At 33.4% G+C, this 25,451-nt stretch overlaps 2 protein-coding genes and 1 long non-coding RNA gene across 4 annotated transcripts; 2 read left to right on the plus strand and 1 right to left on the minus strand.

Annotated features, from left to right (window-relative positions):
- Nucleotides 1–3,902: 3,902 nt before the first annotated feature.
- LOC111008153 (zinc finger protein ENHYDROUS) lies at nt 3,903–6,805 on the plus strand. Its single transcript, XM_022280751.2, has 4 exons — nt 3,903–4,466; nt 4,578–4,974; nt 5,079–5,308; nt 6,158–6,805. The coding sequence occupies exons 1-4, from the start codon at nt 4,343–4,345 to the stop codon at nt 6,625–6,627; spliced, it is 1,221 nt and encodes a 406-aa protein (XP_022136443.1). The 5' UTR covers nt 3,903–4,342; the 3' UTR covers nt 6,628–6,805.
- Nucleotides 6,806–6,960: 155 nt separating this feature from the next.
- Nucleotides 6,961–11,007, minus strand: LOC148208429 (uncharacterized). Its single transcript, XR_015788449.1, has 2 exons — nt 10,538–11,007; nt 6,961–10,439 (listed from the first exon to the last, which is right to left on the minus strand). It is a non-coding gene; the product is annotated as an uncharacterized LOC148208429 (long non-coding RNA).
- A 1,297-nt stretch (nt 11,008–12,304) lies between these two features.
- LOC111008386 (Protein phosphatase 2C family protein) lies at nt 12,305–16,778 on the plus strand. 2 transcript variants are annotated; one of them, XM_022281070.2, is made up of 5 exons: nt 12,305–12,496; nt 13,032–13,787; nt 14,328–14,655; nt 15,579–15,728; nt 15,827–16,058. In XM_022281070.2, the coding sequence occupies exons 2-5, from the start codon at nt 13,201–13,203 to the stop codon at nt 15,869–15,871; spliced, it is 1,110 nt and encodes a 369-aa protein (XP_022136762.1). In that variant the 5' UTR covers nt 12,305–12,496; nt 13,032–13,200; the 3' UTR covers nt 15,872–16,058. The 2 variants fall into 2 exon arrangements, with proteins under 2 accessions (XP_022136762.1, XP_022136761.1); XM_022281069.2 differs by lacking the exon at nt 15,827–16,058 and adding an exon at nt 16,141–16,778 and having other exon boundaries at nt 12,310–12,496.
- The last annotated feature ends 8,673 nt before the right edge of the window (nt 16,779–25,451 follow it).

The following is a 25,451-nucleotide window of genomic DNA, read 5'->3' on the forward strand; positions in this document are numbered from 1 at the left end:
TTTTTATCTTCCCAAAGTTTTTTATATTCTTTTCCCATGCTATTTATCTGGGTGGAGCATAAGAGGAAACTGAAGAAACATATGAATTTTGTTTGAAGGCCATTAAACATATGAACAATTCTAGTATTATTTTAATTAATACAATTAGTTTTTTTATAAATAAATTAATACAATTAATTTTAATTTGGAAGTCTGTTTCTTTTAACCAGCAAGTTCACGAGTCATATCACTATCATTTTTATCCTATGTGTCGCCGGTTAATCACCCTATCAAAATTACCCCGAAATCAGGACTTTCAAAATAATTTTTAAATGGTTTTTAATTTTTCCAAGATCAATTATATCAATTTGCCAACTCATCATCCTTTCAGAAGAAAGTAATTTTTTTGTTGGAATTTTTAAAGATTTTACATTTACTATTTTATTTTATGATGTTATTTTACTCCTTTAACTTGACCAATCATTCTTAATAATAAACAAGAGGAAATGACTAGAACTTGTTAAACTTAGACGGTATAACAATAGGAGGTGTTTAGGTAGCATATGACAGTCTTCTCAAAGTGTGTTCTAGTAGAATTTATCACAAATAGTTTTTCATTAAAAACAAAGAGTTTAGTTTTGAATTTTATGATTGTGAACATACAAGCAATTTGGTATTCGTAAGATGGAATCAATGCTCCGGGCCGAATAGAGCTTACCTCCGGCACCTGGCTTTCTCCGGCTATTTTCATGTCATCGCTGGCGTGTGGAATACAAGTGCATCCAAGCACAGCGCAGCCAAGAGGGTCTTAGTGTTAGTGTCAGCCCAGCAGAGTGCTTTTGCTGTTGGTGTTCTTTTCGATCTCTACGCATTTTACCGCTCCTGAATTCCCATCGACGTTTTTTCTTACCCTCCTCAACGAGGTATTGAAAAAAATGTGCCACATGACAATCTCACTCAAATTACGGGGACCTACACATATTCGTACAGTATACCGGGGTCCCCGACCATAACCACACGTGCAAGTTTCCCTGCATGTGACTCGTCCGTGCTTTCCGAGGCACTGCATGTGACTGGACAGCATCCCATGTCCAACAGAACATCGATGTGAGGAAGAGGAAAATCTTATTTTGGGCTTGCCTTAGGCGTCTTTGGACTGACGGAACCTGCTTTCAAATTGAGGGAAAAACCGTTATCGAAGAAGTGTGACCATCCAGTTGAATCTCGTTACCCTCTCGTGTGGTTATGGGGGCGGGCCTACTTTCCACTTTGTTACTATGGAGCCGGGCGACAAGCAAGTGAATGTGATCCCGCCCTCCATCAGCCGGTGTGTGTGAGCTTCGCTCCAACTAGCTCTACACCGCCGCCGGCCACTTTCGCTCCTCTACCATATTCATAGAATCATTCTTTGGAAGTTAGGAACGTGACTCGATAGCGCAGGTAGAGCGAAAGCTTTTCAATATTTGCTGCAATCAGAAAAAAAAAGGGAAATCCCGACGGGACCCTTGTTCGCCCTTTCGTATCTTCATAGAAAAAATTGAATCATAGCATTAAGAAGTTTGAAACTTTTTAGTACACATATCCGGCTCATGATGGATATTCGGGGGACCCATGGTTTACGTGTTTAAACTTCGTATGGTTGGGTCTCTGCCTCCAACTTCTTGAGCAGCTGAGATATTGAACGGCTTAATGCTTGCCAGAGATAGTTCTATAGCCCTTAGGATAAAGACATGAACATAGGATTTCAGAGGAGCCCAAAGGCGAGGTTTCACGATCCGATCTCTCACCATTGCTACTTCCTTTCTGTATCCGTCTCCCTCAATCCCCTCGGGGGGTCTACCTATCCTCGGATCATTCCATTCCCTCCTTTAGCTGTTACACAAGGTCTTTTAAATGATTATGGAGTAGAATACCAAATAACTCAGTGCAGTGGGTACATCTTCCTATAAACAGGATTTACAATCTAAAAATTTCCAGACTTTTCTTATCTTTATATTTTGTTGTTATTTAATTGAATTAAATATTTATATTTATTATTTTAGAAATTCCATTCTCCTAATATATTTCCACAATTTTAATCACCTAACTACTTTCTACATATATTTTATATTGCTAGCTTTTCTTTACATACTCTCTCACTAAATTTTGTCTACACACATTTCCTCTACGTTACAAGCACTTTGAAGTAATTTTTTTTTTCTGCAACCAGTTTTGAGTTTCATTCTAAAATTATATTTATAACTGATTTTTAATAAGTTCTTAAAACCAATAACACTATAAAAAGTCCTAAATAGTATTTTTAGTCCATGCCAGTATTGTTTATGATTATATAAAGTAATAATACCACCGTTCTAACTTCTAATTGTTTTTAGAATTTTTAAATGCACTTTTAACCACACAGACCAAATACTGTAAGAAAACGGAAAAAGTTTTCACCTTTAATCTATCTTCCTTAATCTATTTAAATCTTCAAAACCTCTTTAGAATATTGAAAGTCACATAATACAAGTGACACTGAAGATTTAGTATCGTGGTATCGTCTCGATGAAAACTGTTGTATTATTATAAGATTTTGAGTACATAATTCATAACATAAGATCGAAGATGTGACCAAATATATCATACGTGTAACATATGTTTGAATTAGACTAATTATTATAATGGTAAAGAGCGGACTTTTGAGTTAAAAGGGAAGAAATAAACAAGGGTTAAAAAATTAAGGGGGAAAAATGGTGGGGTAGGGAATGGGAAAGTCCTCAAGTCAATACAAAAGTTGTTTGACTTTTAAAGTAGCTTCCGGTCCGAACTCCAAGCCCCCAAACCGGTGAGCTGTCCGTTTGGCAATTCCAAAACCAAATCCCGACAAGGCACTAAACGACAAAAGTAATTAAATATATTTTTGTCAACCTATCACTCTATTGTATTATTGAACTAAAAAAATTAAGATAAAAAATTTATCTTTTTAACCTTTTAAAAAATTATTAGAGGAGTGGAAATAATATAGTTGGTAATTTTATACTCAATTTTAAAGCTATATATTTTGAGAACAATATGTTGGGGAGGGATTTCAAACTTACAACCTCTTGGTTGGAGGTATATGTCAATTATCGCTGAGCTATGCTCGTTCTGGTAACCTATATCTTTATTAAGAGTATAAATATTTTAAATTTTTATTCAATAAATATTTTAAGATAGCTATATCATGACCACATAAATATATCATTAAATAAATATATAAAATGATCATGATTAATTATATTTAATTTGGTCGTTTGCATTTTAAAATTTTCAATTTTCAATTATTTCGTACGAAAAAAATTATGGCATTAAATTATTATTTGTTCATATTTAAACGTGTGAATGTTAAGAATCAATAAATTACCACTCAACCAAAAAACTCAAACTGATGGATATGGATATCTCAGTACCACTACTCACTTGTGGGGTTTGATAATTGCACAAAGTCTAACCAATGAAAATCGTTATAAATTGAGAGGAAACGATAATGCAGAAGTTCGATGAGGTTCATTCAACCTTAATCATGAAAATACTATTTAAAAAAGTCTAGTTATTAATGAATAAGTAAAATTTACTTTCTCCAAAATAAGTAAAATTTTACTAACAAATTAGAGTATTTTTTTTAATAGATAAATTGAAGTGGGAGATTGAAATTCATTACCTCTTTTAACTTTAGTAAGCAAGGATATGAATTATTCTTAAGCTGAGTGACAGTGTTTTTTCTAAATACTAATACACAAATTCTTTTTAAAAGGCCTAACGAAGAACTTCTAATAAATTAAGGCGACAACTATACGGTAATTCCTCAACCTCAGTGTCGTATTCTCATAGCTAACATTCAGTTCCAATCCAAGTTCCAACATCATCCTTTTAAATCACCATTAATTAATTACAAAATTCCTCTTTTTTATTTCTTCGAAAATTGGTCCTTTGTTATTATTATCTCTTTTTCCTGAAAAGTCAACAAAAGGAACTTCAATTCGAGACTTCATCTTCTTTAATCGAACAGAATTCTCAGTACAACAAAACATCCTCTCTTCTTTATCGTCCTCCATCTCCAATCTTCTGGTTTTTTGCTCTGTTTTCGTAAGTTATATGATCACAAAACTGTATTTTATTGACCCCCAAAAGCTGGCTTCCGTTTTCCTGGTTCTCCATTAGATTTGATCCTTCCCCCACTTCATTTAAATGGGTTTGTTCTCTCAACTTTTGGGTATGAAATAAATGAGATTTGACTGGTAGATGAGGAAAAAAGAAGAAATAAAAACCTAGAAAAACAATCCAGCCGCCGACGCCGACGCCGGCGAAAGGCTTCTCAGAACTCTAATCGATTTTCCGACACTAGATGCCTATGGAGTTGGATAATTCCTCCACCGCTTCCGGCGAAGCCAGTATCTCCTCCTCCGGGAACCAACCTCCGCCGCCCAAATCCAACGCCAAGAAGAAGCGCAATTTACCCGGAATGCCAGGTAAGAATTGAAACTCCCCCGAATTAATTTTGGCAGACTTTTCAAAATATTTTCAATTTTTTTCATTTATTATTATTATTATTATTATTATTATTTTTTTTTGTGAAACAGATCCGGATGCAGAGGTGATTGCTCTGTCTCCGAAGGCCCTTTTGGCCACAAATCGATTTGTGTGTGAAATTTGCAACAAAGGGTTTCAAAGGGATCAGAATCTGCAACTCCACCGGCGAGGTCACAATCTGCCGTGGAAACTCCGGCAGCGGACGGGGAAGGAGGTGAAGAAGAAGGTGTACGTCTGCCCGGAGCCGTCGTGCGTTCACCACCACCCGACGAGGGCGCTCGGCGATCTCACCGGAATAAAGAAGCACTTCTGCCGGAAGCACGGCGAGAAGAAGTGGAAATGCGACAAGTGTTCGAAGAAATACGCAGTCAAGTCCGATTGGAAGGCCCATTTCAAGATTTGTGGCACCAGAGAGTACAAATGTGACTGCGAAACTGTGTTTTCAAGGTCTAATTTCCAAAATTGGTTTCTGGGTTTGCTTGTTTGTTGTCATTTTTTTGTTTTTTTTTATTGGGTTTTGAAATTGGTTTGGAATTTTTTCACTTCTGTAGAAGAGATAGCTTCATCACTCACAGAGCCTTCTGCGATGTGTTGACGAAGGAGACCGCCGCCGGAAGTCCATCGCCGGCGGCGGCGGAGAATCCTAATTTGGAGTCCGATCCCAAAGTTCAGCCACCGGGTAGTTCATCTCCACCACCTTCTGCTCCTCCTCCTCCTCCCGCCGCCGCCCCGATAGTCCCTCCTCCATCAACTGACGCGATATCATCAATTCAGAATAAAGGTAAATACTATTAGGTTTTCTTTTTCTTTTATTAAAACAGTACAATTACTTTTACTTTTTTTTTTTTCCTTTTTTTGAAGGGTAACACAATTACGTTTAAATAATTGGATTAAAGACCATTAATCATAATTCAAGTATTTCTGACTTACATGTTTTAGGGTATGTTTGTGAGAAAACAGTACTTCGGAGTTAAAAGTACCAACAAAAATAAATAAATAAATAAACTTTATTTGTTATTATTATAAACTTTTTGTTAAAGAACTTATAAATAAAGCATTTTTTCAATTATAAAGTACTGTTAAAACACATTTAACTTTAGATACAATAAATTGTAGCCAATAGTCGTAGGTATTCTAATAAATTTGTACTAAAAAAGACTTTCAATAAATTATTAAAATAAACATGACATTAACATATCATTTACTCGTAAGATGTTTCACATCATATAAATTCCTAATCTAATTTTAAAAAATGTTGCAACTTTTTTTTTAAATATAGTATAAGTTTGATTTTTGTTGAGTTGTTATACTTTGATTTGGATTTTTAATGTTATTTTTGTAAAATTGTAAACATTTTTCAATATTTATTATTTATTTTAATGCTATTGGTGTAAACTTTTCTTTAAGTTATACGTAGGAAATAGTCCATCAATTTTTTAAATCATTTTAAATTTTTGTTAAATGGTTAATACAAATTTAATAATTAAGACTAAAATAAGATTTTATATAATAAATATTTAAAAGTAAAACTTATTAAAAAAATGATAAAAATGTTAAAATTTATTCTTCTTCTTATTATTTTAATTTTAATGTTCACGTTTGGTTTCAACTCTTTTACCTTCTTTGTCAGCCATGGATTCGCCGGAAAATCGCCCGCCGCAGTTAGGCGAGCCACCGATCAGAATTGCCCTTTCTGGCAGCTCCGGCGGTAGTACCACCACAATCGGCAGCACCAATGCTACAGTATTGGCTAGCTTGTTTGCTTCCTCCGCCGCATCGCTGAGCTTACAGCCGCCGCAGCCGCCGGCGTTTAGCGACTTATTACGAGCCATGACGCGCCCCGATCGTCCGGCCGAAATTGCGGCGCCGCTAGTTTTTGAACCTCTGTCTCTTTGCCTATCGACCCACAATGGGTCGTCGCTTTTCGGGACCGGAATCCAAGAGCGCCGCCCATATGCGCCGCCGCCGCAGCCGGCCATGTCCGCCACAGGGCTCCTGCAGAAGGCCGCTCAAATAGGTGCTGCGGCGGCGAGCACATCGGTGTTTCGTGGCCTTGGTCTTTCGTCTTCCTCTTCTTCCGCACAACAGGGGAGTTTGTAATTGCGCCGCGGCCGGCGGCGGCGGCGGCTGATCTTGCCGGGCTGTTGAAATGGCGGCAATTCTTCACTCTTCTATATTAATAGAAAATTGAAGCTATGAAATTGGATCTGTTTCAAAGTAGAATTTTTCGATTGTTCAATTGAATTATGCTCAGTCCACCGTTTGATTTTTCTTTTCATTCTCTCTCGCCATTCCCTTGTTTAGAAAAAATTATCTCGTTTTCTTTAATTCAATAAATATTTTGAACGTAACATGATTTGCGTTCATATGGGCAAAATATATATAATTTTTTTTTGAGGAAAAAAAAAGATTATTCAAGTGCGCAATATGTCATGACACATCAAATTTAATAAAGTTACTAAGCAACCTCGTCGAGCGCCATGAAAATCATATGTTGGAATATTCGGGAGTTGGGGGACCCTCGCACTTTCCGTGTTATCTGTGATTTTTTATATCACGAAAACCCTCATGTTCTTTTTCTTATGGAAACAAAGTGTAATGAGCCTATGACCAATAAATTAAAACTCACGCTCAAATTTCATGGCTGTTTTACAGTTGCGGTACAGGCCTCAGTGGGGGTCTTTGTTTGTTTTGGAAGAATAATATTGATGTCACTATTCGCTCTTACTCCTCGAATCATATTGACTGTTCAATCATTTTCGAGGACTTATCCTGACGTTGTACTGGTTTCTATGGTCACCCGGTTGGTCGCAAGCGTCATATCACTTGGGAGTTACTCCGAAGACTTTATAATATGGACACTTCCCCTTGATTAATTGGGGGATATTTCAATGCCATTCTGCGGAGCCATGAAGCCTCTCAAGTGTCCCATTATGACACACCGCATATTTCAAACTTGAGACAAGTGTTGGATTTTTGTTCTTTGTCGGATGTGGGGTACATTGGAAGTAAATATACGTGGTGCAATACTCGTTTTGCTGGAAACCAACTGTGGAAATGCCTTGACCGTTTCCTTTGCAATGCGGCTTTCTCCTCTCTTTTACCTGATGCCAATGTTAATCATCTTTAGTGGTCTAAATCAGATCACCGTGCCATAGCTTTGAACATTTACACTTCAACAATTCTTCGTCCAAGGACCTCTTCAAAGCCTTTCCATTTCGAAGAATGTTGGACTCAAGATCAAGTTTGTGAGCAGATTATATCACGAGATGGACAATGGTCCACCTCTGACTCTTCTTTCTCTTTTGTAGGTAGTCTTCATGCCTCAGCTTTGGCCCTTCGAAATTGGGGAAGGACGAATATTCGGAACCTATTCAAACAGATTATAACTCAAAAAGCGGCTCTTGCAGAAGCTTATAACCAACCTTTGCCTCTGGATTTCACACTCATTCACTTTCTTGAAGATGACCTGGCTGGTCTTCTTGAATTGGAAGAAATTTACTGGAAGCAACGCTCCCGGGAAAATTGGCTCAAATGGGGGGACAACAATACCAAGTGGTTCCACAAAAAGGCATCTCTACGGAGGGCATGCAATACCATTAGAGGCATCCATCGGGACAATGGTGGCTGGACAGAGGATTTGGAGGATGTGGAAAGTACTTTCATCCAGTATTTTCAATCAATTTTCACATCTTCCAACCCTTCTTCTTCGGATTTGGAGGCTGTTTTGAATCTTTTACCACCGAAAATCACCCATGAGATGAATTCTTGTCTTTTGGCTCCTTTTGGATTAGAGGAAATCGAAGCCGCGGTAAGGCAAATGTTCCCTGTCACCTGGCGCGGATGGCTTTCCTACTCTTTTCTACCAGAATTATTGGTATATTGTGGGGCCAAAAACTGTGGAAGCTTGTCTAAACATTCTTAACAATAATGCTGATGTCGGGAATTGGAACCATACCAACATTGCTCTCATTCCAAAGGTGAAGCATCCTAGGTTCGTGTCGGACTATAGACTCATTAGCCTTTGTAACGTGTCTTACAAAATTATCTCCAAATCCCTTGCAAATCGACTTAAGAAAATTATTGGTTATGCCGTTTCTGAGGTCCAGTCAGCTTTTGTTCCTCATCGAGCTATCACAGACAATATTATAATTGGCCATGAGTGCCTTCACTCTATAAGAGGCACAAAGACAGGTTTGAATGGTATGGGTGCCCTAAAGCTTGACCTTAGCAAGGCTTTTGACCGGGTCGAATGGTCATACCTACGATGTGTGATGAAGAAGTTGGGGTTTCATGATCACTGGATTTCTCAAATTATGCGTTGTCTCTCCACTGTAACTTTTTCCATTCTTTTTAATGGCTCCCCAAGGGGCACTAGCACTCCATCGAGAGGCATCAGACAAGGCGATTCACTGTCCCCATATATGTTTCTTTTATGGGCAGAGGGGCTCTCAGTGATTATTGATAATGCAAATAGGTTGGGCTCTCTCACTAGTCTAAATTTTACTACTCAAGGTCCTAGAATCTCCCGTCTCCTTTTTGTAGATGATAGTTTGATTTTCCTCAAGTCATCAGAATCTGAATGCCTTACGCTTAAAAGAATCCCGGGATCTTACGGGAGAGCTTCTGGTCAGTGTATTAACTTCTCGAAATCTGCGGTTATTTTCTCTCCCAATGTGCACCCTGAGAGACAGGCTTATCTCCAATCTATCCTAAATGTTAACTTGGTTGCTGATTTTGGAAATTATCTCAGATTACCTTCAACTTTCACTAGAAGAAAAGACTTAGATTGGAACTATCTAAAAGATAGGATTTGAGGAGTAATGCAAGGGTGGAAGAGATCTTTTTTCTCTGTGGGTGAAAAGAAGTCCTCATTAAAAGTGTTGACTCCTATGCTATGAGTGTGTTTCACCATCCAAAGGGTTTCTGTGATGATATATCTCGCATGCTTGCTCGTTTTTGGTGGAGCTCAACAAATGACACTCGAAAACTCCATTGGATGTCATGGGAGAAAATGTGCTATCCAAAAGAATTGGGAGGCTTAAACTTTCGTGACTTGGAGGAAATAGGTTTGGAGGGTCCTCCACAACCCAAACCTTTTAGTTTCGAAAGTTTTAAGGGCCAAATACTTTCAAGACTCATCGGTGATCAATGCTGAGATTTCCAATCAGTCATCCTACTTTTGAAAAGGTTTCGTGTGGGGTAAAGATCTTCTTACTAAAGGTCTTCGCCTTCGCGTAGGCAATGGTTCCACTATTGGAGTGTTTTCAGATCCTTGGATCCCTAGACCCTTAATTTCCTTCCCATTTTAGGTGGAATTGGTCACCAGAACCTAAAAGTTGCTGATTTAATGGACCAAGCAGGGGGATGGGATGAAACTATCATCTCAAATATTTTTTGTGAGGAAGACAGAGACTTAATCCTAGCTTTGCCTATAAGTCCTTGCAATCTTCATGATTCCTGGATATGACACTATGATAAACGAGGATCCTACAGCGTCAAAAGTGGATACAAACTTTATATGCATCTTATGCAATACAGCATCAACCAGTAGAACTCAGGAACAACCAAGTGGAATCAGATTTGGAAGCTAGCAGTTCCCTAAAAAATAAACTATTTCTATGGAAGGCCGCAAAGAATCATCTTCCAACAGCTTTTAATTTGCATTCTAAAGGTATAGATATGATACCCTTTTGTCCTCTTTGCTCTACCAAGCCGGAAAGTGTTTTCCATGCACTATTCCAGTGTAGTTGAGGCCAACAGATTTGGAAAATTATCTTCCACACTCTACCTAAGTACCTTGCCAATTCGAACTTAAGTTTTTTTGAATTTTGGTTTGAACTGATAAATGAAATTAATGGCCATCTGGTGCGATAGGAATTCGATGGTTCACGGCAAGCAGATCTCTTCCCCTGAAATGAAATGTGATTGGGTTAGAGAATATTTTCAAAGTTATTCGCAAGCTCGGACTGCTCTTTCTTCCCCAGTGCAAGTAGGTGGACGAACTTACAATAACCAGTCTTGGTATCCCCGAGAGAGGGTTTTTTGAAGCTAAATTCGGATGCTGCATGTCGCGATTCGTCTACAAGTCTGGGTTTTCTTCTGGGTGGTTTTGATGGAGTTGTGGTGGCGGCCAAATCTATGTTTCTCTCTTACCCATTACCTCCTATTCTCGCTGAAATTAAAGGAATTCTGGAAGGTATGAAGTTCGCTCGAACCGTGAACCGTAATCATATTGCTGTGGAATCTGACTCCCTTATGGCGATTCGGATGATTAAAGATGAAATCCCTACCCTTGGCGACGAATTAAACTGGTTGTTAGAAGTGCGCTCTCTTGCTTCTTCGTTTGCGGGGATCTCCTTCGGGCATGTTCATCGTCTCTGTAACAACCCAGCACATGTTTTGGCAAAAAGGGGGGTTTTTCTTTCATATACAGTTTCTTGGTTTTCTAATTTTCCATCGTCGTGGTTGGATTGTGTAAAGGCCTAAAGGGGGAACTCCCTTCTTTATAAATGAATGCCCCTGTGGCTTAATTAATACAATTGCAATTTCAAAAAAAAAAAAAATTAATAAAGTTACGAATTAATCTCTTTTCAAATGATAAAAAAATTACGGATTAATCAATTTTTATATAGTTCAATGATAATTGACATGTATGTCAAATAAGTTCGATTTGTCACTTCCAAATGTTGTACTAAATAATATGTATAGAAAAAAAAAGGACACATATAAAAAATGTACATTTGCAATTATGGAAATGAAGTATTCTTTTTTCCAGTACAAGATACAGGGTGAGGATTGAACTCACAGCCTTTTGGTTGGAGAGGTATGTCAATTACTACTAAGCTACGCTCGCTTTGATGAAATGAAGTATTCATTCAAAATTCCCCCATGTTTTAGTAAATCAAAAAAGGCTACAATTAAAATTATTTTTGTAAGTTAAAATAATATTTAGTGATTTATTTGAATCACTACAATTTTAAAATGTTATGTTTTGGCTTTTAAAAAGTGTGAAAAAATTTAACACTAATTCTATATACAATAAAATCCCTTTAATATAAAGTTACTACTACATTTCAAAATGTCTATACAATATAGTGTCATATTGAAATTGTGATAAAAAAAGAGAGAAAATAAAATGAATTTATCAAAATGATTATTTTTTAAAAGTATATGAATCAAAACGTTTCAAAAGTACAGAGACTAAAATAGACAAAATTTGAGAGTACAAGAACTAAAATGAACTATTTAAAAATATTAGGTTCGAAAATAAACTACAATGAACTATTTAAAAATATTAGGGCCAAAATAAACTAAAATTGAAATTGCGAATACCAAAATAATATTTTATTTTATTTTTGTTTAAAGAACATTATATTTGTATTTAATTTTAAAATGAGACGAACATTATAGAGCCATTGGATAATGTTTGGGTTTCTTTTTTTGTTGTTTTATCATTTAAAATAATTTAAAAAAATAGAATTGCATGCTCTTTAACACCCATAAATTCAATAATAATAAAATAATGTTTTTATTTATATTTTGAAATAAATTGGAAACGGTAACAAAAAAAAATAAAAAAATTATTTTCATTATTTATAAGATTTTGAGGGTATTTCTAAAGAAAGAAACAAAGCGATACAAGTAGTTGTCGAGCTTAACTTTATTAATAAAATTTGAAATGAAAAATAAAAAATAAAAAATGGTAGCTTACCAAAGAGTGCAATTTTTAGCTCCACGTTTTAGTTAGTTAGTTAGTTTATTATTTTCTTTTTATTTTTTGAAAATTTGTGAACCCTACATAGAAAACTGGAGGAGGTTTTGAATTGGCGCTGGACGTTCATTTCGGAGCTGATTTGGCGCATGTCTCACTTCCTAGGGTTTATCTTCGTCCAATTACTTGCATACATCTTTCTCAGGCCATGGATTTTCCTTGATTAGCCGCTACTTCTTTGCCCATCTCGAGCAGGTTCAGTTTCCTCCAACTTCGCCCCGCTTATCATATTATCTCGAATCTTTAACTCGCTTTCTGAATCGATTGTTTCCGGAAACTGGTAGATTTACTGTGTTCGCTCCAAGTTTCATGTTGTCAGCTGATGCATTATCTTGAAATGGTGTGCTATGGTCGAGAGATTCCTAGGAGATGATCACAGTTGAAATATCTTATTGTTTAAATGTTAACTGTTATAATTAGCCTTTGTATTTCGGAAGTAGGATGGTTTCGATTGGTTGTCTAATCAAGCGAATTGAAAATTATGGCGTTAAACATGAAAAAAGAACATAATATGCATCCCAATGAGTTTGACACCGAGGGACAATTACTATCTTTTTCTGGCAATGCTGATACTGCATTAGAATTGGATTAATTTATCTTGGACAGATTCTTGAGGCTGCGTTGACAGTCAGCCTACAAATATTTACCGTATTGCATAGCTCACTACACTCCATCTAACCTGCAGCGGATATGCTTTGGTGTAGCTAATTGATTTTTCTGTCCATATCAGGATTGTTTGAGCTGAATTCTGCGGATAAATTTCCAGACGAGAAGTTTGTAGCTTTAATTGGTTGTAGATGAATTGAGAGTGATGAAACTTTATAACCTGTATGGTACTCTAGGTTCTACATTGTTTGAGAGTGTTTCAGAATCAAACGCATTGTCCAAAAGGGATTAAGATGCAAACAGGATCATTTTTGAGGCTTAATACTACCATACACTTTGGTGTTCAGAAAGCAATTGCTGGACAGCGAAGTGGACTGTGCTATATAAATAATTTGCTGCTTGGACGAGAGGAATTATTGACTAAGGATTGCAGGTTGTCTCATTCCTTGCCAGATTCTACGTTTCTGAAATCAAATACCTTGCACTTTTCACCAAGATTCATTTCCAAAAGAAAATCTATGGCTGCTTATGGTACTAAATCTGTTTTTGGAGATGTCTATGTCAATGATTTAGTCACAAACCGTGGAAATGCATTAGAGCTTGCAACACCCGTGGGAGTGTTCAACTATAGAAGTCATAGGAGTTTCCAGAAAGCTCGTGTGAGTTTGAGAAGGAAACAACCATCCAATAATTATCTAATCTCTCGGAGCAGTTTAATTGATGATGTGAGTGCGAGGGGCACCTGCTTTCTGCAGGTTGGGTTGAGCAATATTCATACCTCATCTCATGCATGCTATGCTGCTGGGACTGCTAATTCTCCAGCTTTTGACAGCAACTCTCGTGATGAACAGCTTACAAATTCAACCATTTTGTCAAGCCAGTATGTATTCTATTTTCTCTTAGTTCTAGAACTATTTATTGTTTGAGCTTTTAATTGTATATTGGTATATTTTCTTTTAATCTAGTAGTTATTAGTTAGATTAGGACTATACAATTCAAGATGTTGCAATCTGCTGGACCATCTCTGACAACATCATTTTGCATGCATCATTGGCTGTATTTAGTTTATTGTTCTATACCCTGATAAGTACTGTCTTACGCTGTAGAGTGCAAATCCTAATTAGCCATGGTAACTGCATATTTGGGTGTTTGTTGAGCTGTATGCCCATGTTTCTTTTCTCTCTGTGCTACGTTAATATCTTTTTGGTTTTTCTGGTAAAGTTATGATTAGGAACCTTTTGAGTACTTAGAATATTATTTATATTGATGTTGAGTTTTATTCTTTCTAATTTTGTCCTCTTTTGATCTCCAGATCATTCTCTGTTCTCTGTCCTGTATCATAAACCTTTACCCATAAAGCTATTTTATCTTCCACACTAACTGTACCTTGACATGTGATTTTTTTTCTTTCCGTTTTTAGAGGTTTATTAGGTGAAAGGACTTTGAAGCTGCTTTCAGGATCATGCTATCTTCCCCATCCTGCGAAGGAAAAGACAGGAGGAGAGGATGCTCATTTTATTTGTGTGGATGAACATGTAATTGGTGTTGCAGATGGTGTAGGTGGTTGGGCAGATGTTGGTGTTGATGCTGGGAAGTTTGCTCGTGAGCTTATGTTAAACTCGATAACTGCAGTACAGGAGCAGCCTAGGGACTCAGTTGATCCTGTCAAGGTGTTGGAGAAAGCTCACTCGAGTATTACTACAGCGCAGGGTTCTTCAACAGCCTGCATCATTGCCCTTTCTGAAAAGGTAATCCGTAATGGCTATTGCCTATTGTCTTGTCCTAGACATTCCAAGGTTTGCAATGTCTTTCGGATATTTATGGTTGGGGGGGGGGGGGGGGGGGGGGGTTATTGTAGAATCTCTTACCGAGTTTGAAATTAATGTGCTTTAGTTTTGGGCTTTTGACCTATGAATTCCTTTTACGCTGTGAAATGAAATTTTATGTATCAATGTCACTCCAAAAGTATGTCTTCATCCAACTTGAAAGCTATATATATTGTGTGCGTTAATAATTAGGCTTATCCCATTTCTTTGAAATACAAATTCATGTAAAATTGGCCCAAAGGTATGCTCTCATCCAACTTTGAAAGAAATTACTTTGCTGTGGCTTGATGCCTAGGGTTAGCCAAGTTCTTCTAAATATGCAGTGGAGGAAATTTTTATCGACCGAAATTTGGGAACTCTTGCTTTCTTGGACAGTGTAATTATCATTATGTTTTTTAAAAATTATTATTATTATTTTTTTATGAAAAACCACGCTTTTAAGAAGAACGAAAGAATGCAAAAGGGTATATAAAAAAATAGCACACCAGAAGGAACCAAACTAAAAGAAAGGCTCTAATCTAGCAAGACGAAACCTAATAGGATCACTATGTTTAGAATATATTTTTTAGTATATGATAGTTTCGGAAGTACTTCTAACCGCTCTTACTTGGTGTTTTTTAGTTTGGTAATGTCATAATGTATATCCCAGTTGGTCTGAAAGTATATCTAGTGCCATACGTGGTTACTTGCAACGAAAAACTATACTTTGGAATATTGGACAACAAATTTCTAGTTTAAAAATTTAAAAGTAATAGGACGGGATAACTTTTATTTATTTATTTATGTATTTGTTTTTTATTTTAACAATAAATTAAAGGAAGATTTTGTTTTTAATCTCTCTGCAGGGACTCCGTGCTATTAATCTGGGGGATAGTGGGTTCATAGTTATAAGAGATGGAAGCACTATTTTCAGATCTCCGGTTCAGCAACATGGCTTCAATTTTACTTATCAGTTGGAGTGCGGCAACGGTGGTGACTTACCCAGCTCTGGAGAGGTCTGCGAATTATCTTTTTGCACTTTAATGTTGCTTACAGCATAAATATCTCTACTCTATGAGGAATGGTGATTCTAGGCTTTTGTCGCTGCTTCTAGTTCAAAGATTTCAATCGAGGTTATCAATATATACTTGATCTGTAAGAAGCTGAAACAATTCTCATCTTCCTGACACCATGGTGCGGGCAGTAGTATGGAACTTCAGTAGGAACGTGAACTAACCATAGGGGATCCAGCGTTTCCCTTGTTCCTCCAAAAGATTTTCGTACTTCAACCCCAAACTGGCATAAATTGTCGAATAAGATCACATATTTGTAGTTATGGACTACTATTTCCTCTTGGTTTGATGATGATAACTTATATCTATCTATGTAATACACTGAAGAATCTTTTTCTTCGATCCTTATGGACAGGTTTTCACTATACCTGTTGCACCAGGGGATGTTGTAGTTGCTGGAACGGATGGATTATTCGACAATCTATACAGTAATGAGATTGCAGCTGTTGTAGTCAAGGCTGTTAGAGCTGGCCTGCAACCTGGAGTAACTGCTCAAAAGATAGCGGCTTTTGCACGCCAGAGAGCAGAGGATCGGAACCGGCAGACCCCATTTTCTGCTGCTGCTCAAGAGGCCGGTTATCGCTACTATGGTGGTAAGCTAGATGATATCACTGTTGTTGTCTCGTATATATCTCGTTCCACAAATATGTGATTTCTCCCCTATCCTGATCTGCGACTGAGCCCCAATTAAGTGCACTCTATCTCTTTGCAATCCGACCCGAATCAAGTTGCATTTTAGCGTAACTTAATGGGATTGAGGTTTGAAAATCTTTGGTTCCAATGTTCCCATGAAGTGCGGTTTACGAAGCTGCAAGAGAATGGTATTTTCGTCCATCATAGCACGACTTCTCTGTGGTTTCTGTAAACTCAAACCTTTTGGCAAATGATAGATGCAACTTATGAATTTTGAATTGAAGAAACAACAGTAGCATTCCACTGATTGCTGCAATTTCGTGTTCTCGCTATTACTCATTAGTATTGTTCTTTTGAGTCTGCCAGTGTTGTGGACAATTTTTTTTACAGGGTCGTGAAATGGATATGGGTTTCTCAGTAGTCAAAGGAGGTAGTTTGCAATTCATTAGCCAAAAATTCATGGGTTCCTACCATTATGTAGGTGCCTCTGCCTATAACATAAAAGGACCATACTAAGTTTTTGAAATTTAATATTTTAAGTCATGTAGCTGATTCATGAGATTTTTCTGATACTCACGATTTTTTGGTTGAAGTTAAGCATCTGTCAAGCTGAACAGAACTAACCAAATCGAGCTAGTTCAGTTGTCTGAACAATACTACAGCTTGATTACTGAGTTTGGTGGTTGGTTTTTGATCTGTTAATTTTGTTGGTTGGTTGTTTTTTTTTTTTTTTTTATAAAATTATGTTTTGACATTGCCTTTCCCCTTTTCTTAGATAGGGATGCGTGACAGTTTTTGCCAAAAAATGATTTGAAGTATAAGTTGAATTACAAGTTTAATTCATGAACTTTTAAAGTTGTGTCTAATAAATTTTTGAATAAAAGTATCTAACAAACAATAGGTCTTAGACAATTTTTTAAATTTATAGATCTATTGACAATTTTTTAAATTTATGATCTATTAATATAGATTTCACTTTTTTATTACTTTTTTTTGGAAAGCAACACACGTCCAACTTTTGAGTCTAATAAGTATGTGAATATTAAAAATATCAAATAAGTTAGGGCTTTGGCAACATAGAACTTTGGCAACGTTCTTGTTTCTTGTTTCTGTTTTTTTTTTTAAATTTTTAACACTGTTTTGATTGTATACAAAATTTCTATACAATTTTAGAATGTTTCCTAGAAATAAGAAACAATAAATATAATTAGTTGCAAAATGTTTAGGTTTCTTAATAAAATTTAGAAATGAGAAACAAGAAAGGGAAAGGAAACATTATCAAATGGTAATGGGTCTTTAAAGACAAAATTGAAAATTTTAGGATTTGGACACTTTTAAAGTTCAATGACTTAGTTTAGGAATATGTTAGAAAATTTTTAAATTTTAAGGACTAAACTTGTAATTTAACATTGAAAATGAAAAAATAAAATTAAAATTGTTGTCATAACTACTTTCACCGCCATTTTTATTTAATATAGGTAACTCTATTTTTATTGTTTTAAAAAAATTTTAGATTACACACCACCCTTAATATTAAATTTGGGGATGACCTTTTATGTTCCAGAACATCAGAATTTTAGGAAAATAAATTTGGCGAGTTTTTTAATAAAATCAAACAATTGTCAAATCGAGCATAGCTCAAGTGGTTAAGGTACATATCTTTGACCAAAAGATCATGAGTTCGAACCTCCACCTTTACATGTTGTACTAAAAAAAATAATCAAACAACTAAAATTGAGAATGATGATCTACAAATGGATTTTAGACATTAAAAATAATTTAATAAGATTGAATTCTGAAGTATTCGTGTAACTAGATATTTGATAGATAAGTCTATAGTCTGTAAATGTTAATAGGGTAAATAGAAGTTTGATTTCATAATTATGAAGTTATGCAACCTAAGTCTATATATTTGGTGGATTAACTGATTATAACTCGAGATAAGTAAATCCGTTTACCAAATACAAACTCAAATTCTTAGTTCTAAGTTGAATTCACGAGTCAAACAAAGTTTTAAAAATAGTCACATAAAATTATAAATCAACCTTTTTTTTTTTTTTTGAAGTGTGACAATTTATGGAAAGAGATTGTTCTTTCAAGTGGAGGGTCTCAATTGGGCTTTTCAATAATTCAAGTGGGAATTAAAAAAAAAAAAACTCAAATGATCAGAGAGAGAAAAATAAAATACCAAATACTTCCACTCTATACCACATAATTAATATCGGATTTCAACTTGTCAAGAGGAAAAAGAAACCATGTAGATATGTAGAAGGAATAATTTCAATTAAATAAAGAAAAAAAGTAAAAGAAAAAGAAAAACAATTGAAGCATACAAGTGTCATATTAAGCAAGTGTAAAAAAAAAAAAAAAAGAGAGAGAGAGAGAGAAATCTCACAAGCCCATTTTCCAAAATTGTCCTCAAGGTATTCACAGTATTTTTCTTTTAGTTGAAATTAAAAACTTAATTCTTAAATTTTGATGGTATGTTTTACTTAATTCCTCAAGATAAAAAATTCTCAATGACTGACTTTGAACTGTTGTTCTATATAATCTCTAATATTAATATAATTAATTAAATAATGACATAATATATGTGATTATAAAATAAATAGTTTTCTGATTTGATAGGATTGAAGAAAGTAGACATTAAAATAAAATTAAGTGGTAGTAAAATATATAATATTTTTGAATTAAACTTAACAAATAAATTTTATAAGTTGTATCACTTTACTTTCTTTCCCTTATTTTTATAATTTATTTGTCACCTTGGTACCAAATTAAACAATATATATAATTTTAATGTTGAAGGCTACAAGATTATGATTAAAGTTTCTTAAAAAAACGGAAAAAGAATATGATTAAAGTTTTTTGAAATTGAGGGAGTGATTAAATTTTTCTGAAATTGAGGAAGTAAATATAATGATCAAAGTTTAAAACTTAAATTTGTAATTTATTTATCTTAATTTCATATTAGTGCCATTAACTCTATCTTTTTATTTTCTTTTATAAAGATAAAATATGGTAGGTAGATAATTATTCTCTCATCACTTTTGATATTTTTAACCTAAGGTTTGAATAATTTTAACATTTTGATATTTTTAATTTCAAAAGTAACCTCAATTGGCTTTCCCTATTAAGCCTATCTATTGGAAAGAGAGTACATAATTCTTAGAAATATAGGAATTATAAAGGAAGATAGTATTTGCAAATATGTATTTGTATAAAGGTAATTACAAAGATGACCATTTTTTTAAAAGTAATTACATACAGGCAAGAAAAAGTATCTAAAAAAAAGCAATTAAAATGATTCATTAAATCACCCATAGACTTAGATTTTTTTTAATACAAATAATAGAGGAATTCAAACTTCCACGTCAAGAAAGGTAATTGGTATGCCTTAGCTATAGAGCTATACTCGGATCGATACCAATAGACTTGATTTACATAATTAACGATTGACTTTTAAAGTGAGTTTGAGATGATTTTTGAGACGCTCGTACTAATTAAATGTAATTTTCTCTAAAAGCAATTAAAGTATCTTAGAAATTTCAAAATCTTTTTTCAATTTTGTAATCGTAAATATCACGAAAAGCTTCTCAACAAATGCTTTTAATTACCAAACTCACCCATTTGATTGAAATGGTCCTAGGTATGCTCAATAGCGAATTAGTCTGCGTTGTACTTTTCTCATACTTTTTTAATCTTCTCGACCGGTGTTTGTCACATTCTCTCGAAATTCGATTTTTTACTGCCAGTAAATAAAGAGAAAATCTAATACGATGAATGTAATTGTAATTATTTAGATTTAACAATTATGAAAGTCAAATGTTATCACATATAGAAAAAGCAATGAACATATACATGATAATAAAATAATATTCCAATTTGGAATATGAAAATACCTAAATAATCTAAAGGACCATCTTTTTCCACTTTAGGCAACTAATGTATATTATCAATATTCCTTACATTATTGATTATAAGGATGCAATGAATTTTCTTATCTTTGCACCAAAGTCTCAAAGAGCTCAACTTTCACATGGTTCACCATAAAAGATAGATGCATATCCAACACTTTTGCATCAAAAAATCCAACTTAACTATTTATTTTCTTCTCAAAATTTTATGGAATTAAATAATAAAATTAGCAAATTAAATAAAAACAAAAACTAATTAATTAACCATACATCTAAACATAATGAAAATTGCAGCTATAACGAATAATATATTTTTTTTCTATCCACCGAAGATTTATTTAGAAATGACTTTATGTTTCTAAAAATTAGAACTATTTTTTTTTAGTGTGGAAAATTTGTTTGACAAAAAGGAACTTTTTAAAAAAAAAAAAAAGAGAACAAAAACAACATTATGTTGTTTCATGTATTTACTTTTATACTTTGTTAATTCTTTTTGACCCAACATAACTATTTTCTGAATTTATTATCTTTTTTGTGAGTGTCTGTGTCAGCTTGTGTGCACACCACCACCTGATTCTATTATGGTTGTCAAAGAAACACATAGGAAATTAATTTCTAAGTAGGTGACCTTCGTGAGTTGGAACTCATCCCCTCTAAATTTTTTTAATTTAAAAAACAGGAGGCCAATGCAAAAACTTTGATAAGCGTACCTATTTATTCATGAAATTAAAACACAAGAGAGTAGATCAATTGGGATAAAATATAGGTGGGCGTAGGGATAAAAAATTCGACAAGGCAAGTCGAATATAATATCGTGTAAACCGATTTGTTTACTCACTCTTATTTGATCTAGCGGGTCGGTTTTGTATTAAAAAAAAAAAAAGGAAAGAAGGGGGGTGGGATATGATATTTTTGTAGGGGCATAGGAGATAGAAGATACCCACGATCATATTCATGCCCTCCAAAATCCAAAAATAAAAAATCACCTCATAAAGTCATTGTCTTTGATCAATTATACAAATTTCGAATCTCAAAACTTTTTCTGTTTTTTTTTTTTTTCTTTTTCTTTTGTATGGTTGAAGCTTCTATCTTCCACCGCGTGTCTCCCGTGTCCTTAGATTACAACCTTAGCCCTTAAGGACATGGACTTCAAATTCATATATAATTTTTATATATTCTTCTTCACAACTTTCTTTTTCCTTTCTTTTCAATACTTAAATAGTTTTTGTTCCATAGAGTGCAAAACCAAAACGTGCACTTATTTTAACCACAAAAATATTAGTCCATTTTGGCACCGTCTATCTTTTAAAACGTCTGTTTTGGAGTTGCACTTTAGTATGATATTGTTTGCTTTGGGCATAACCTCCGACATGTATCAATAGAGATAATTATCCTTGTTTATATACCAGAGATCATTATATTTCCTAACTAATGTGGGACTTTGTGGCTCTCCTTGCAACTCCAACACCAAAGTGGTTACTTTTTAAAAGTATAGGGACTGAAATGAACATTTCGAAAGTTGAAAGTATAGAGAATAAAATAGAGATTTTGAAAGTACATGGACCAAAATGAACTAAAACTGAAAGTATTTGAACCAAAATAATATTTAAACTTGTATTTTTCTAAAGCGATGGTGGGTTAGAAATGATATTTTAGATTTTTGAAACGTTAGAATATGTGTTTAGTTTCAATTTAGTTTTTATAATTTTGAAAGTTACACCGTGCTATTTATAGATTGGTTAAAATTTTCAAATGGTCTTTATTGTTACTATATGGTAACAGTTTTATTTATAGGGATGAAATGAAACCAACACAAGTCACATAGATTAAAATAGTCGAGTGAAGAATTGGACCTTCGATTTGAGAGAAGGTAATTAAAATCTTATCCAATAAGCTCGGTTCAATATACACGAATTTGACTCTTTTAAGTATTTGAAAAATCTCCGTCGAAAAAAAAAAAAGAAAAAATCAGCTCACATATAACTCCCATTACATCTCGTCTAACTTGCTATATTGTTATAAGACTTTACATATTATAGGTGAGAAACTAATTTAAGAGACTATTCAAAACAAACAAATTAAAATATTAAAGATTAAAATTTGAGTAATTTTTCAGTTTTATCGCTAATATTTTTAATAATTAAAGATTAAAATCTACGTAAAAATACCTACATTTCATTAACTAGGTTGGAAATATATTATGCTTTAATCTAATTATATAGATACACATACTAAAAAATTAAAAATCTACCCACTTTAAAGACTTAACTTGTTCAACCTAAAATGTATATACACACCCAACAAATAGATTTACAGTAGTTCAACGGTAATTATGATTTACCCATTTTCTTGAGGTCGGAGATTTGAATCCTCGTACTCCAATTTGTTGTATTAAAAAAAAAAAAACTTAAATACATAAAAATGTTCCAAAGAAATTACAAAACCCTAAATATTTTGCCTATAATTATTAACTAAAATATAGCATAGAAATGTACAAATTTTCAGACTTTTTCTTTTCTTTTTAAAGAATTTTTCATGTTGAATGTTTAATGATTCATTTTCTTGAATCATTAATTAAGGGTTTGTTATGATTGCATATTATTCTAAATCAATAAAGTTGTGATACTAGTTTTATATTAGGTTTTGGAATAATCCACACATGCTATACGTAATATGTATGACATCAATTTTGATTTAATTTTCTGATTTTGATTTATTTATTTTAAAAGATTGATGTTTTATTTTTTTTGAGTACTTTAGAGGATTGATGGTTAAATGTTCTTTATCCTTTTGTTTTATAACGTTAGATTATGTAATGTTCTGTATAACGTGGATTTGGATGCTTAATTATATTCTAGTGTTCAATTATCTAATTAACCATTTGCTATGGTGAAAGTTGAATGTTGAAAATGACCGATCAATACAAAATTTTTGAGTTAAATGACAAATTTATACGATCGAAATGAGGTTTAAATACTATTTTGGTCAATATATTTTTTATTTTGGTTTATTAGGGTCGATTTAAAATCTCTATTGTTGTCTCCGTATTTTCAACTTTCATTTATTTTAGTTCATTACTTTCGAAACGTCTCATGCATTATATTCTAGAATTTTTAAAAAGTCTTCATTAGCATTTTAATCTCATTTCTTTCAATCATAAATTTAGATGACACTTCATTCACTGTCTTTTTTTGAAACGTAGGCATTAATTTGTATTAAAGTATTTACATTGCGTATCAAAAAATTTGTATTAAAATTTTACCAATAGGGATCAAATTAGTTACTTTTTAAAAATACACGGGTAAAAACCAATGCTTTGAAAGTACAATATTAAAACAAACAAAAGCTGAAAGTATAGGTACAAAAATAAAGATTTAGAAAGCCAGAGACTAAAATGAACCAAAGTCAAATATGTATTTAAACCTAAAAATTAGACAATAATTTTATATAATTAATTAATTAATTAGTGTATTAAGAAAAAAATTATAAAGTAACTTTATAAATACTAATTGTAACTAATGTACATATGTATTTACGTTTTTTATTGTATTTTTTCTTTTAAAAAATTTTGTTTAAAATGATTGAGTTTGTATGAAAATTAATTATATTGATTATTAATAATGTCAAATACTATATCATAGAGATTTTTGGTATATATTAGAATATGTTGAATTTATAGTTCAATCAATACTCTCAAGTAATTTTGTTTTTTTTTTTCTAATTTTAGAATTAATCTTCTCAAGTTGATGCTAGAAAAATTATAAGAGAAGCAAAATAGACTAAAAAAATGGAAAATCAAGGGTAAATTTTTTTTTTTATATTTTAATGTTATGAGATGAAGATTTAAACTTTCAACTGTATGTTTTAACCAAACGTAATCGGTGTATGTTATTAAGTACTATGAGAGGCGAATTTAGATGGAAAGAATTTTGCACTTAGTGACTGAGATTTTTACAATTTAACCTTACAATTTTGATTCATTTTAGTTCTCTACTTGTAAAGTGTACATTTTTACTTATATACTTTCAATTTTAATTCATCTTAATCCCGTGCTTTAAGAAACGTTCGTTTTGGTCTCTATACTTTTAAAAAACGATCATTTTGTGAAAGATTTTAACACAAATTCTATATTCAACAAAAATTCTTTAATATAAATTGATGACTATATTTCAAGAAATATACCGAATGCATTGTCATGTTGAAATTGGCGATGAAGAAAATAATGGAAAAGACCAAAACATCCATCCTTTTAAACTACAAGAATAAAAATAAATATTTTAAAAATGAAAAACTAAAATAGAGAAAAGTTTAAAAAATACATGTATAAAAATAATATATAACTGAAATTATTCACACAATTCCATGTACCCAAAAAGTTAATTTTCCTTTTCCATATTTGGCTGCGTTGGATCCCTTCAATTGTTCACACTTCCCCATAAGAAAGAGATCTCTGTTCATATAACACGATATTAAAAAATGATTTCATGTGACCCAACCAAATTTCATCCCCTAATATACAATACAATCAAATTTTCTTTTGAAGAAAAGATTTCTTCCCAAATAATAAACAATTTGTAGAAAAAGTACCCAAAAACATCTTTTCAAAGAGGTGGGTTAACTTTCTATTAAGGTCCCAATAATGGCACAAAAAAGAGGAGAAGAGAAAAATAGAAAAAAGAAAAGAAAGGTGAAAGTTGAATATATGGTGGGTTTCAGTTTGAGTACGTAAATTTGGAAAACAGATCAATTTGGCAATCACTCACCCAATTCGAACATATTCCCCTTCCCTCACCTTTTTTAAATTTACATTTTTTTTTTGATATTTTTCGTTTGGTTAGACTACCAATAGATCCAAAAGCTTAAGTTAATAAGTTGAGAAAATTTAATAATTTATTTTGGATATCTAACCATTCCCTTAAGCTTGAAAAAATTACATAAAAATTGACAAGTAAAAATCAATAATGAATGGAGAGGCCGACACATAATGCAAGAGTTTGAATATAAACTTTCTTAGTCGGATACCATTTTAAACATGATTAAACTATCCATAAATAAAAAAATGTAAGCTAGTGGATTAGAATAAATTTAGTCATTTATATCGGATATCTAATACTAG

This window comes from Momordica charantia (assembly GCF_013281855.1).
Source record: "Momordica charantia cultivar OHB3-1 chromosome 10 unlocalized genomic scaffold, Mcharantia_2.0 BLBB01000010.1, whole genome shotgun sequence".
Lineage (NCBI taxonomy): Eukaryota > Viridiplantae > Streptophyta > Magnoliopsida > Cucurbitales > Cucurbitaceae > Momordica > Momordica charantia.

Coding starts and splice junctions, on each gene's coding strand:
- LOC111008386 (XM_022281069.2), top strand. CDS start 13,201: ATGCAAACAGGATCATTTTTGAGGCTTAATACTACCATACACTTTGGT. Junction 14,656..15,578: donor TCATTGCCCTTTCTGAAAAG/GTAATCCGTAAT, acceptor ATCTCTCTGCAG/GGACTCCGTGCTATTAATCT. Junction 15,729..16,140: donor ACTTACCCAGCTCTGGAGAG/GTCTGCGAATTA, acceptor CCTTATGGACAG/GTTTTCACTATACCTGTTGC.
- LOC111008153 (XM_022280751.2), top strand. CDS start 4,343: ATGCCTATGGAGTTGGATAATTCCTCCACCGCTTCCGGCGAAGCCAGT. Junction 4,467..4,577: donor CAATTTACCCGGAATGCCAG/GTAAGAATTGAA, acceptor TTTGTGAAACAG/ATCCGGATGCAGAGGTGATT. Junction 4,975..5,078: donor TGCGAAACTGTGTTTTCAAG/GTCTAATTTCCA, acceptor TCACTTCTGTAG/AAGAGATAGCTTCATCACTC.